General features: G+C 38.3%; 1 protein-coding gene across 6 annotated transcripts in view; it reads left to right on the top strand.

The window, feature by feature from the left end:
* The window catches only part of Celf2 (CUGBP Elav-like family member 2), a 526,057-nt gene that overhangs the window by 390,030 nt on the left and 121,228 nt on the right, over positions 1 to 14,799 (top strand). For all 6 annotated transcript variants that reach the window (XM_038332725.1, XM_038332722.1, XM_038332724.1 and 3 more), the window contains one exon: positions 12,250 to 12,332. In XM_038332725.1, coding sequence (XP_038188653.1) covers positions 12,250 to 12,332 — 83 coding nt within the window. The remainder of the gene's footprint in view (positions 1 to 12,249; positions 12,333 to 14,799) is intronic.

Here is a 14,799-nt window from a genome sequence, read left to right as displayed (position 1 = left end):
TTGGAAAGCTGTTCTTAAAGAACATAAAGCACAGAAGAAAGCTATGAGGCTGTAGGTTGAATTGATGGAGAAAGGCCCTGAGTTAGACACTCACTGAAAAAACTAGTGTTGGGGTTGGAGACTGGGCTCAGTGGTTAAAAATGTTGAAGGCTCTTGCAAAGAAACTGGGTTCCATTCCCAACACCCACATACGTGGTGGATCAGCAACTATTTGTAATGCTGATCCAAGGAGGAAACAACATCCTTTTCTTGCCTCTGCTGGCACAAAGGCATATACATGTGCATGGACATACATGTAGGCAAAACCCATCAACATTTTTTAAATGTTAATCAATTGAAAAATTTAAAAACCTAGCATTCTGAGATGCCATGCCTGACAGCATACTATGTCCCACGTAGAGGCAAGGAGCCGTCGAAGCTCACAGAGCTCCAGGAATCATTAAGTAGCATAGGAATAAAGTCACCACAGAGTTGCAGCAAGAAGCAGAAGTTTATCCGACAATAAGGGATCCTTTCATGTATTTCATATTTGATAGGAAGCTCTGGTAATGAAGTCTGGCATCTAGGAACTCCTTTTTGTGAGGTACCTAACATCCCTGGCAGTGTGTGCCCCATACTTCTGCCTGACACTTTTCTCCTTCCTTTCTGTCCTTGGAACCTTGGAGACTGCATCTTCATGTAAAGACCAGGAAGGCTTGTTTTTTCTTTCTCTGTTGGTGAATTACAATAAAGTGACAAAACTGGGTTTAAATCTTTTTATAGTAATGACACTTGGGTGAACTCATTGGATAGCAACAGTTTTTTGTTTTTTGTTTTTTGTTTTATAAACTTTCAGGAAATTTTTGTCTCGTGGAGGCATACTATAGAATATACCACTGGGAAAATTTTTGTTGGGCCCTAAATAAGAAAGTCAATCAAAATGATTCCATTAAAATTGATTTTCTGTTTAGAGGCCATATAAATGAATGTTCGGAGTATCAGAGGCCATACAAATGGTTGAACTTCGATGGTTCTGAGTAATTACTTCAGAAACTCAAGACAATCAATTCTAAACCCTATTAAGAGTTCATGGCCATCACTTAGAAAAGAGGTCCCTTTTCCCCACCTCCTGTCCAGAGACCCACTGAGGCAACTTAGCATGTGGTGAGTCTGTCAGTACTGCCTTTCCTTACTTAGCTCAGTATCATTTGTTAGAAGATTGGAGTCATCATGTCACTTACTCTGCCTACCTCAAAACGAAGTCTGCTTACAGTATGTTTATAATCAAGGTTTCCTAGAGAAGCATGAGAAATTAAAGACAGATAATAATCCTTAACATTTGTGAAGAACTTTTGTGCATTGTGTGTGTGTGTTTAATCCTATTGTTAACACTACATTACAAATGAGAATGAGAGGCTTAAGTGGGTAAAGGAACTTATCAAACATGGCATCAAACTGAGATGCTAAAGAGGAACAAGTAACTGATATAGTACAGGGGTCTCTACCAGTTAAAGAATTAAAAGGCAAGAAAAATCTCAAGTGGGACAGGTAGCAGTGGAGAAATTTGGCACACCAAAAATAGAAGCAGACAGAATCAGCAATTGAAGAAAGGCATTTACTGGGGGTCAGGAAACACATGCATGCAGCAGACATACAGAGAAAAAAATCTTTCACAGAGGGAAAACTTAGGAAAGAAAACAGAGGGAAGACTCAGGAAGATGAAAACCCATCTCTTCTCGATGGCTGTTTTTTTTTTTTTTTTTAAGTCTCAAAGAGTTTTCCTCTACCATTTTAGAGTTGTCTATTTAAAGAAAGATGGGATGGTTGATTGGCCCACCACTAATATATAGCATGTCTTGATCTGGCCTTGAACTTGCTGAGCCAGTTCATTAGCAGAAGGTTTGCTGGTGGAAGACAAGAGCCTACAAGGCCTTTGTTTTTAACTGCTTGACTTTTGTCTCAAGTCAGGACAGTGAGGAAGAAGTCAGCCATCTTGGAGGTTCACTACCTTTATTACCTAGTCATGATCCCTCTCCCTACCTGGTAATCTTTCTAGCTACTCTGAGTCCTTCATTCACCTAACTGCCTTTTTGTAACCCAAACCTAACTTGCTTTACATATCACCCAGTCACCCTAAATACTTACTTCCTTTTTTAAAAGTGCTATTTTCATAGCTAAAACAGCAGCTGCCCCAAGCAAATGCATCATCCTGTATGAATTAATGAAACCTTAGCCAATTAGCTCATGTTTATAGAGTTTGCTATAATTGGCACTCTAACATACAAAGTACTACCATCTGGCCACTACCTAGAAAACAGAGATATGCTATTTGAGTCATGTGGACACCACTATCTGAATTATCAAATGCCACACTTGTTCCTCTGGCCGCCTGGGGCAAGGGCCCAGTGCTTTCCAATAACCCTGAATTGCTCCAGATAGAATCATTCCTACATAGCAAATTAGAACTTCTCAGTTAAGCTGGAACAGGAGTGCTGATCTCATCCAGTTAAGTGGCAACCTCCAGCTCCCCTCAGATTCCACCTGAGAAGTATTGACTCACTACTTTAATTGCCCAGTTTTTAATGATGATACAAAAGGAGCCTCAAGCATCCCCCATGTCTTTAAAATAAGCTAAGGTCCATCAGGTGTTTTGAGGGATGATCTCCCTGTGCTGTCTATTACTGGCAGTGCCTTGGCAGAGAGCACCCCTGCCAGTGAGTCTCGGGAAGTTTCCTGCTTTTTTTGTTTGTTTGTTTGTTTTGTTTGTCTTTGAGTCAAGCTTTTCTATGTAGACCTGTCTGGCCTCAAACGAGCAGAGATTCTCTTGGCACAGCTCCCCTGTGCTGAAACTGTAGTACTTAGGTGACTGGAAGCAGTGTAAAATGGAGCAGTGGAAGGCTAGGCTGGAAGTGTTAGCTTGTAAAATTATGTGATTGTACAGAGAGAACATAGAAGCCATCGACTGTAATACTACTTCTATTCCTTCTTGTTTCCATTTTCTTACTTTGGGGATTAAAGATAATAAAAAGGAGAGGGTATGCAAAGCAACCCCTCTAATTTCTTACTTTAGCAAAGCAAGGCTTTGTTTGTCACTGTTCTCACACCTTCCATTCCTTTCTGCTTCTGCCACAGCAGCCCTCTTAGTTCCCCACCCAAGCACAGAAAAGCCTCAGTAATTAGGTCATAAGCAAGAACACATGAATATATTGAGCATATAGGAGATTAAGCTTAAAATATTAGCTTGTGAGATGAATAGTATCCCTTTTAAAATCATACTTCACATCTTTCATAAATAAACCTCATGTTAAGAGCACAATAGAACGAATGAACACACAGGGCACTTAAGCATCAAGACCACATGCTAATAACTGCATCTGATGTGTTTATTTGGCAAGAGCAAGTCTTCTTGGTGGTAGATTCGACTGAGGGAAGGGCTGCTTCTTTGACTCTCCAGAATATCAAGTAGCTTCCTAAAGCAGCTCTGTACTTTCTAACAATAGTATTTTGTCTGCTTTTTACCTCAAAACACTAAAGGTTTAGTCACATTCTTGACCATTGAACAACACAGTTGTCTTTTTTTAAAAAGAAGAATCCTAGCATTGCTTTGAAAAATTAATCTGAATTTTTTGAGAATTTTTTTAAACCTTTAACTGCTTTGTAGAAAGTGAAAATAGATGGTCTTGGAAAGGCAAAACCAGAAATGTATTGGTGAAGCTACAGTGCATAGGGGCACGTAAACAAAGGATGGACCACTTAGATCAACCTAGGCAAAACCAGAAATGTATTGGTGAAACCACAGTCCATAAGGGCACATAAACAAAGGATGGACCACTTAGATCAACCTTCAGACTCTTAAAAAATTTTGTTCTCTACATAGTAACTAAAATTTGGAGAGAAAATAGATCACAAGAGAAACAGAGTGTGTTGAGTATGAGTATGTCCTTTTTTGTCTTAAACTGCCTTGAATGCAAGATCCAATTGCAATCTTACTTCAGTAAACAGTCAGCCAATTCGCTCATAAATGTGGATGCCAAAAAAAAAAAATCTTCATTCACAGTAAGAAAAACATATCAGGTTTACTGATTTAGCCTTCCAGGACCTTCTTTGGTCCCTTGATCTCCAGCTCTTAGAATTTAAAGGCAGTTTGTAAAGAAAACTTTAGTTTACTTGATAACTATTGACATCCTGAATTCTAGTATAACTTGAATTGAATTTATCTGTCAGAACCATTACATGGTGGAGAGGGGAAAAACACAAGTATAGTGTTTAGTCATTAAATAGCCATTCAGTAACCTTTTAAATATTCATTTGCTTCAATTTAGAAAACAAAGTAGTATTTTATGGTTATGATGAATAACCTTGAAGATATAAATGAAGCCTCTTGAGTTCATTTATGGTAGATACCTAACTAGTAGACACCACAGTAAGCTTCAAATCTGAAATACTTGTTTTAAAACTGCGCTAGCCACAGGGGGGGGGGGGATTTTCCCCTTCTCAGTCCTCAAGATGCATGGTTATTTGTATTTTTAAACTATAGTACAATATTCTGTATTAAAGTTTGGTTGAAGGCTACAGGATTTCCCAATCGACCATTTTTCCCACTTCAGGAGCACTTTAGTATTTGTCTTTGCAACAGGAGATAGTGTGAGGCGCCTCTCCTTAAAACAATAGCACATGGAGCTGGCTCCAGCCACTGATAATAGATGTTGTGAGCATGTGACCTGGAATTTCTTCCTGCCCCTGAGTTTACTATTTCAGTAATTATGAACAATCCAAGTCATTGACCTTCTGTCTTTTTACTTGTATTCTTTAAATGCAAACATAAATTTAATTTTAAAATATTCATCTTATTGTCCATATTTTAGAGTAAAGAGCTTAAAGAAATTGGACTTTTAAAATAAAATAATACATCTTTCACTTCCTTGGTTAGAGTTACCCCCAAGATACTTTATGCTATTTGTGGCTATCATAAAAGGTGAAGTTTCTCTGAATTCCTTCTCTTCTTCTCTGTCCTTTGTGTATTGGAGGGCTACTGATTTTTTTTAGTTGATCTTGTAACCTGCCACTTCACTGAAGTTATTTATCAGCTGTAGGAGTTCTTTGGTAGAGGTTTGGGGGTCACTAATGTACACTATCATATCATCTGCAAGTAACGAAAGTTTGACTTCTTCCTTTCCGATTCGAATCCTCTTGATCTGATGTTGTCTTATTGCTATTGCTAGAACTTCAAGAACTATGTTGAAGAGATATGGTGAGAGTGGACATCCTTGTCTTGTTCCTGATTTTAGTGGAATGGCTTTGAGTTTCTCTCCATTTAATTTGATATTAGGTGTTGGCTTGCTATATATTGCTTTTATTATATTTAGGTGTGATCCTTGTATCCCTAACCTCTCCAAAACCTTTATCATAAAGAGATGTTGAATTTTGTCAAATGCTTTTTCAGCATCTAATGAAAGGATCATATGGTTTTTTTTTTCTTTCAGTTTATTTATATGAAGGATTACATTTATAGATTTTTGTATGTTGAACCAGCCCTGCATCTCAGGGATGAAGCTTAGACTGGACTCTAGAGGGGTTCCCAGGTGTCCAAGGAGATGTCCCCAGCTTGCTCTTTGAGCAGCTGAGGAGAGGGCGCCTGAACTGGCCCTATACTATAGCCACACTGAGGAATATCTTGCATATCACCATAGAACCTTCATCTGGCGTTGGATGGAGATAGAGACAGAGACCCACAATGGAGCACTGGACTGAGCTCCCAAGGTCCAAATGAGGAGCAGAAGGAGAGAGAACATGAGCAAGGAAGTCAGGGCTGCGAGGGGTGTGCCCACCCACTGTGACGGTGGGGCTGATCTAATGGGAACTCACTAAGGCCAGCTGGACTGGGACTGAGAGAGAAGGTGATCAAACTGGACTCTCTGAACGTGGCTGACAAGGAGGGCTGACTGAGAAGCCAAGGACAATGGCACTGGGTTTTGATTCTACTGCATGTACTGGCTTTGTGGGAACCTAGTCTGTTTGGATCCTCACCTTCCTAGATCTGGATGGAGGTGGGAGGACCTTAAACTTCCCACAGGGCAGGGAACCCTGACTGCTCTTTGGACTGGAGAGGTGTAGTGAGAAGCGGCGGGGCCGTGTCCTGCCACCCGGCCGCCGGCTAGCTTTACACCCGAAATAATTACACGGAAACTGTATTCTTTTAAAACACTGCCTGGCCCATAGTTTCAGCCTCTTATTGGCTAATTCTCATATCTTGCTTTAACCCATATTTAGTAATTTATATAGCACCACGAGGGGTGCCTTACCAGGAGAGATCTTAACCTGCGTCCATCTCGGAGAGGAGCAGCATGGAGACTCACTATCGTGACTGCCTGAAGCGTCTCTCCAACTCCACTTCCTTGTTACCACAATTCTGTTCTGTCTACTCCACCTACCTAATTTTCTGTTCTTAAAGGGCCAAGGCAGTTTTCTTTATTAATTAACCAATGAAAGAAACATAGACAGATAACTCTCCTCCATCAGAGAGGGAGGAGGAGGGAGAGTGGAGGAAGGAGGAGGGAAATGGGAGGACGGGAGGAGGTGAAAATTTGTAATAATAATAGTAATAAAAAATAAAATAATACTTCCATAGACTCAGATCACATTTGTAGCCCTCTCCAATGTAGTCCATTTAGAAACCTCAGATGAAATTTCTTTAAATAGTTTTTTGTCACTTTCCTTAAGTTTTAAAATCTGTTCTGTTAGTATCATCCTCTCTAGCTGTGTTGACACTACCTTTCACACTGAAGAATGTAACTTCTGCCTGATTCAGGGCAAGCCAGGATATCAACTTATTATCTCTATATCAACAATACTTTCCTCACCCTGTGGATATTATTACCAAGAATTTCCAAGTACAGACTTTATAAAGAAACATCTGTGATTTGAAAAGGTTTGCAGTTACCCAAATGTTTTTTGAAAAGAAATTATTTGATAATTTAAAATTAAAGTCTTTCAGTAAAATTTAGTGTTTTATTATTTTTTAAGTGTGAGTGTGTGTGTGTCTGTGTCTGTGAGTGTGGACGTGCGTATATGTATATATGCATGCATGTACCATTGGCCTGTCTTTTGGGGCCTTTATCTTTGGGGAAAAAATAGTGTCTCAAATTATTTAGCAATTAAGATGAAAAAATACATAAGAGAACTCTTTATGACCACAGAAACTGTTAGTGAAACAATAATAGACACCAACTACCATATTTAGGTTTTGTGGTTCTTGGCTTGTCTGGGATTTACCACTCTCAACTTCTGATACATAATAGTATAGTTAAATCTCATAGCTACAAGACTTATTACAGATTCCTTTGCCAACTGAACCTACACAGCATATTGTTAGACTTACCTATTTCTAGGAATGTGAATAGTGAAAGGCAGTAAGTACCCCAGCAGTACTGTGAGAAGACTGATGGAATGACAGGTGTGAAATTTGGAAATAAGTGGGTTTTTGTATGTTTCTCAGTGTTCTTTAGTAACCAGTATTGCCTTACTGTCTCCTGAGTATCCAAAGATGATCTTCTTGAAGCTGCATGTAGGCTGCCTGCACACAAAGTGTGTCCACTCAAATCTCTTCCATGCTTAGAGCTTTGTTCCTTTCTGATAGATTTTTTAAGCTTAACAGCAAAGTTAGTTTTCAGTGAGTTATTAATGGTCTGTAAACACAGAAGCTCAAAATATTAATATCCACAAAATGTGTGCCCTAAACATATGCATCACTTAAAGAGAGTAATCAGTAGTGGAAATATTAGACTCTACATGGATCAGACACTATGATATTGGGTTCTAGTATCACCCCTCAGAATTTACCATTGTACTAGTTCCTGTAAGTGACAAAGGCCCTGATGAAGGATAGTGGGAAAAGGTTGAAAAATGAACACATGAAGGATGATTGATGTTTTCTTCTGCTCTAATTTTCATTAACTCAATGAGTTGTTGAAGTTGTTGAAAGGGATGCCATAAAGTAACCAGGGCATTGTGTTTGTCTTTTCTACACTTGAACTTTGCCAAAACACCAAACTTGGATATTGACACTGGCAGAAAGTTAGGAATGAGTAGATAGGCATGAGACAAATTTTAAAGTAATGATCATCAGACAGGGTCAAGTAGGTGTAAAAAATACCAGTATAGAGCAGAAATAGAATATTTGGGACTGATGAAACACATGGTTCAGACTACATCCATCTCTGGATGTATCCTTGTAGTCTCTAAAATACCTAGTGTTCTTCTATGAAGATGAGCAAGGCATGTCTTGGTACCCCATGAAGGAGGAGTTCTAGGAATGAACATTGCCACAAGAGGGCTAGCCCTCTGATATGTGTTTCCACCACTGACCATGGAAGACCATCTGGGTATTGTAGGTAGTTAACCACCCACATTGAAAAACTTGTATTAAAGCAGGACATGCAGAAGGCTCATCCCCTGAATCTGATGACTGAGCCATATGGTGTGACATCTGACCTTGAAATGAATTCAGTGTATTTCAGACCTGAGTTACATCTGGTGTAGGTAAATCTAAGGTGATTCCCTTAACAGCTGTACTACCATTAGGGCCAGCTAGAAAGACAATGTTATGCTTGTTTAAGACTTCATGTGTTATCTGAAATCTATAGTTGTTCCTTTCCTTTGGTAGAAATATTTTTAAAAAAATCAAAGAAAATATTGTCCCTATTCCTTTTCTTGAGTTACTCTCTACCAATCAATTAATCTTAATTTTAAGTTAATATTAGGAGATATGTAGGTTAAAAAGTCTGTGATAAACTAAAAGTGTACTCAAAACAATAATCTTTAAATATGTTCTAATTCTGGAAATATACAAATCAAAGTTTCACTGGAAGGAAAGCGCTAAATTTCTGCCTCTATGGTGACTCCTTAAATGTGCATGTCTAGATTTACTCTGCAAATTTTAAGACAGTAGTTTTCATGCGTGTGAAATGTAGAATGTCATTTTAGCATAATAAATGGGAAAAGGTTTTAAACTTTTAAAAACTTTTTTTTACAAGTTTTCCCTCACTGATTTAGAGTGATCAAAAATGAACTAAGATGCAGAGAAAAGAATTGTACTTTTTCCTAAATAATCCAAGAACCAAACTATGAAAATCCAAGAACCAAAAGAAAATATAGGATAATATTCCTAGTTTTATTGTCTGTCCTATGACACTTCTCTCACAATAGTAAGATTTGTTCATTGTGAGAGTACCCAAATGGGGCTGTGATTAGGGGCAGAAATATAGTCTGGACCATTAATGAACTATGGTAAAAAAGAAAAAAAACACTATATTATCCACCTGGAGGTGGGATGACTTTGAATTTATATGAAAATCTCCAAATTTGCTTGCTAAGATGCATTACTGGAGCTGAGCTACTGGGTTCAGCAAATGAGAAAGTAGTAAAAGAAGTATGTTACCCAGATCCTCAGATAGTCTTCTATGGTATTACAGTAAAAATGGAGCTTACTTTTGGCATAATCTTGAAGAATCTCTGTTTAGATTGATGTACAATAAAAGCATTAATGAGCTATGTATATTTTGAAAGGCTGTATAGTGATTTATCCCTGGTTTCACCATAGTGATTGCTCAGGTAGAGTAGATGGACCTTAGATAACCCTAGAAAAAATGGAAGATTTGGGATAGCTTTCCATTTGCTCTTCTGTACACCAGGTATCTTCATCACTTTCTCCTCTTCTTTTAGCATCCCATAACTGCTCAAATGCTGTCTTACTTAGGATTTCTGTTGCTGTGAAATACCATGACCAGAGCAGCTCTTATAAAGGAAACATTTAATTGGGGCTGGCTTATAGTTTAAGAGACTCAGTCCATTATCATCATGATGAGGAGCATGGTCGGATATGGGCAAAAGTGTCCTGCAGGAATAGCTGAGAGTCCTACACCTTGAAGGCAACAGGAATTCAACAGAACATCACTTTGAGGGAAGCTTGAGAAAAAGAGACCTCAAAGCTCAGCCCCACACAAGGAGTAGGGAGTGGCAGTGATTTTGTTTGGTTGTCCAAAGCGATAGAGCTTTTTAATCCAGAGATGACAATGTTGTTGGGTCAGGACTCTTCAAATGTTCCCAGAGTGGAAGAGCACATAATTCTCATATTTACATCACCTGTGTTTGATGCTGTTTCTGCTTAGTTCTTCATTTTTAATTCACTGTCATCTCTTCATTCTTTAGGCTAATCTATATATTCTTGGCTCTAAATTTTTATTTTTGACTATGAACTTTGTTTTGATTTTTTTATTATTTTTTTTGCTTGGTTTTGGTTTTGGTATTTTGTTTTTGTTTTGTTTTGAGATAGTCTCACTATGTAGCCTTGGCTGGCCTACATACTTGCAATTAGTTTTCAAGGTCCCTCAGTGAGGTTTATTCTGTGAGGCCCCCAAGGCCATAGTTAGGGATGGAAGTAGGAAGAGCTTAGACAGCAACAATACAATGTATAGATGGCACTTTAGAGGGAAGGAGCAGAAGGGAGGAGAGACTTTGCGCTAGAGTCTGGAGAGGAACTTCATTGAGACTGAGACTGAGAATCGGGAGAAGAAGAAACAGAAAGAATGTGAGAGGGGTGGTGGGGAGAGGCCAGAGGAGCCCGTCAGAGGCCAGCCTTAATCTCCAGATCAGAGCCCTGAACAGTATGACCTTTATAACTTTTAGGAGTGGTAAGAGGTTTTGCTTCATATAATTAGTTTAGCATAGCATACATGATAGGGACCATAGAGGAGCCAGGTACCATTTGGAAGTGAAATTACAAAATGAGAGAATACCACTGTACCACAGCAAAGACAGCTTCTTTATTCTCTGACCCAGAGAGTGCTTCAGGGAGAAATGGCTGTGGAATCAAGCCTTAAAGTTCAGTTCTTGCTTGTGACAATCTCAGACTTAACAGACAGTCCAGATCAAAGATAGAATCTTTTCTCTTTAAATTCGTAAAGTTGGGGCTGCAAGATGATCCAGTGGGTAAAGGCACATGCAACCAAACCTGTCAACCTGAGTTTGTTCAATCTCTGGGATCCATGTAGTAGAAAGAGAATTAACTCCTGCAAGTCATCCTTTAATCTTCTTCCTCGTGCCTATGCATATAATTAACTAATTAATTAAATTTGTAAAGGGTTTTCTGGGGGCAGTTTGTTTATTTGAGTTTTTTGTTTTGTTTTGAGACAGGGTCTGACTATGTAGCCTTGGCTGGCTATTTTTGAAATTTTTTAATATTACTTTTTCCCAAAGTGATTATGCTGAGAAATTGTATAGTGATTAACAGATTGGTGATGCTAACCAGTTTCTTTATAAGTTGATAATAGGGACAGGCAAGTCTTAGGTCACTAAAGTAATGGTTTGAGAATGGTAGAGAAGATCGGTTGGAGGGATTTTGAGCCTGAGTTTCTATCAGATTTTAGAAATAAGGAACTCAGAGATGTGCCACAACCATTATTGATTGCATGGGCAAGATTCAGCTCACAACTGTTTGGGTGCATACCCATTCATCTTGCAAGTGTTTTGGTTTTTGTTTTTTGAAACAGGGTTTCTCGATGTAACCCTGGCCATCCTGGAACTCGCTTTGTAGACCAGGCTGGCCTCAAACTCAGAGTTTTGCCTGCCTCTGTCTCCTGAGTGCTGGGATTGAAGGTGTGTGCCACCATGCCTGGCTCAAGTTAATTTTAAGTTGGTTAAAATTAGCTAATCATTCTTTAACAAACAAGGATTGAATGGTCCATACACAGAACTTGACTTTATGCACTTTATGGTAGAGATAAGAGAATAAGACAACTATCCCAGCCTTTAAGAACCTTCCTATCTATCCAGATTTCTAAACCTTTAAGCTTACAAAGTGCTTTATAAATGTGACATTCTAGAGATACTCTGAGAAAATTACAGATAATATAAGTTTATGCAAATGTTGCTGTAGTTTAGTACTTCCCTTTATTGTAGTTGCCATGGTCCAAGTCCCATTAATACCTTGCCCTCCGACTCCTACCTCCTACTTTCATTTCTAAATAGCTGTATCCCAGGTTGTTAGTACAGGGGGCTACAAATTGGTCTTCAGTGCAGGTAAAGCTAATAAATGTGATTTAGGATGAAAGGCACTGTGTAAATGCTTGAGATGTTGTTATTACTGCTCTCATGTGCTTTATTATTTTTAAATTGTGCATCCTTTTAAGTAGATTATTTGTTCGCCACAGTCTCCATTATATCTAAGCAAAGCCTTCACAGAAATTTCTAAAACCTTTTCATTTCTCTCTGTAGGTTGTTGTTTCGTAACATTTTATACAAGAAAAGCTGCACTTGAGGCCCAGAATGCACTGCACAATATTAAAACTTTACCTGGGGTGAGTCGGTTTACTTTTGTACCAAAATCACTTTATTGGTTGAAAATGGTTCTTTCAACTAAAGGTTCCAGTTATGGGTTCTTAGTGCCAAAAATGGCTTTGGTCTTTGGAGGAGTATGTTCTGACCCCTCTGTTCCGCAATGGCCAGACTAGCTGGCCAGCGCACAAAGCAGGCTGCCATTAACACTGATGGGAAGAACGCTCAAATGGACTGCCCCACTAGGTGGTACAGCAGCTGCCAAAGAGTGTTGGGTGGGTTAAGATTTTAAAGGTGGTGGGAACACACACACAAGGAGAGCAAATGGAAAGGGAAAAGCTTTTGCTCTCCAGGGGCCCCTTTTCAAATTTGGTCTTAGATTTTCATTTGAAAGGACCAAATGTGCTCTTTATAGACATAATATTAAAGCTCCTAATGACTTCTAAGCAGTCAGTGATGGTTAACAAAGGCAGTGTTTTAATGCCAAGTTATGCCTTCGTGTTGGTACAGAACAGAAAATAGAAGCTTGCAGTGCTTGTTTTTCATTTCCTTCCTAGTAATAGCTGATGATTAATACAATTATTAGAAATGAACTGTTGTTGCATATGATGTTTTCATCAAGGTTTATCAGATTTTTGTGGGACTTTTATATATTGCATGGTAGTACAAATTGTCCTTTGCTGTTTATATGGTATATTTTCTCCATTTACCTAAATGTCAGTGGTGAATTAATTCAATATCATAATGATATGTGTTTGTTATAATAAAGGACCTGTGGTAAACACTCCACATAGCATGATTTTACTGAAACATGTTTTGGTAAAAAGAAAAGAAGGATAAAATGCTGTTTAGGGTATAATTTCATTGTTTGCTTACATACCTGTGTACATTCACAAACCATGTGCATCACATACTGATATAGGCACACATAAATATTTTTTCTCACTTTCACAAAAGATAGAATTGTGTAATTCATGCTAGGCCCACAGAAAAACTTAACAATGTCTGTAGGAGAAAGATGCTTAGCAAAAGATTTTCAAAATATGGGCTTCTTTTGAGGCAGATGGATTTTTGAGACAGGGTCTCACTGTGCATCCCACGTTGACCTCTAATGTGTGGGCAAATGTAGAGATCACAGGCAGCTGTCACCACACTTAGTGATCACCAAGAGCAAAAGTTAGGGAATATAGCTATTCTTCATACCGCTTGGTTTCCTCTTCTTCATCTGAGCAAATCAAAGTATAGAAAAGCAAGTATGTATTGGCAGAATGATCTCTTCAGTGGAACTACTTCTTCCTGAAACTTCTAAAGTGATTTTTAGTAAGATGGCTTCTGTTAAGTCTTCTTTCCTCACTGACTTAAAAAGTAATAGAATTTAAGCTTCAGTCTTGATGTAAGTAAAAAATTTCAAGTTTAATAAATGTTTTACAATTAATAGCACACAAAATCCCTTCTTGATGCATTAAAAATTTTTAGTCATGAACCATGATTTACCATATAAAATATAGTATAATTAGATACAACATAATTTGGTTCCTGTCATCTTCCTCTACAAAAGTGTTCTCCAGAAACCCAGAGATTATTGATAAAGTCAACTGACCACAGGTCACTATTTTAATGCCCAGTTTATGGCTTTGTATTGACAGAAGATTTCAAGCTTGACAATATTTGTTTCCATTTACATACCAGTAATAATTTGATGATTAATACGATTTACTAGAAACTCAGGATGAATATGAATAAAATATATTGAAATGCACAGAAGTGCTGACATCTGCAGTTTGGGGTGACTAGGAGGACATTTTAACTCAAGATTCATACAAACAAATAGTTCTTCTGTATGTTTTTCAAACATTGCGTTTTTTTCTTTTGCTATATGTGAAATTTAAGAATAGAGACTTTGGAAACCTGTAACTAAGGACCATAAGTTGTCGGGGCAAGGACTGGGGAAATACCTCAGCATTTAAGAACACTTGGCTGCCTTTCCAGAGGACCCAGGTTCTGTTCCCAACACTCACATGGTTGCTTTCCCATGGGAGCTGATGCTGCTTTCTAACCTCCTTGATGAGCACCAAGGCAAAACATCCATATGTATAAAATAAAGAATAAATTTAATTTTTTAAATAAACTGGGAGCTTAGAAAATACAGTCTGGAATATTTTTCTTTTTATTCATCTCAGTTTCTTAGGCTCAGTTACTTGAAGCAGGTTAAACAAAAGTTTGAGAAGTCAGATATGATTAGTAAGATTCAAACCTTACACTGTGCAGACGTGCTACATTTGCCTTACCACTTGTGGTCGGTGGGGAGAGAACCTCACATCTTGCATTGATGTGCAGCTTTGTCTTACAATCACCACTCTTAACAGATGCCGGGAAAACATGAAAGTGGTTGCCTTTCAGTTGTGAGCCTTTGGTAGACAGGAATAAATGGAACAGACATAAAAGATTAATGCATATTCTTGAAGAAAAAAATATTACAGGGTACCTTGC

Source organism: Arvicola amphibius, chromosome 6, assembly GCF_903992535.2.
Source record: "Arvicola amphibius chromosome 6, mArvAmp1.2, whole genome shotgun sequence".
Taxonomy (NCBI): domain Eukaryota; kingdom Metazoa; phylum Chordata; class Mammalia; order Rodentia; family Cricetidae; genus Arvicola; species Arvicola amphibius.
Note: the sequence above shows the minus strand (reverse complement) of the source record. Positions and strands in the feature narration are given on the sequence as shown.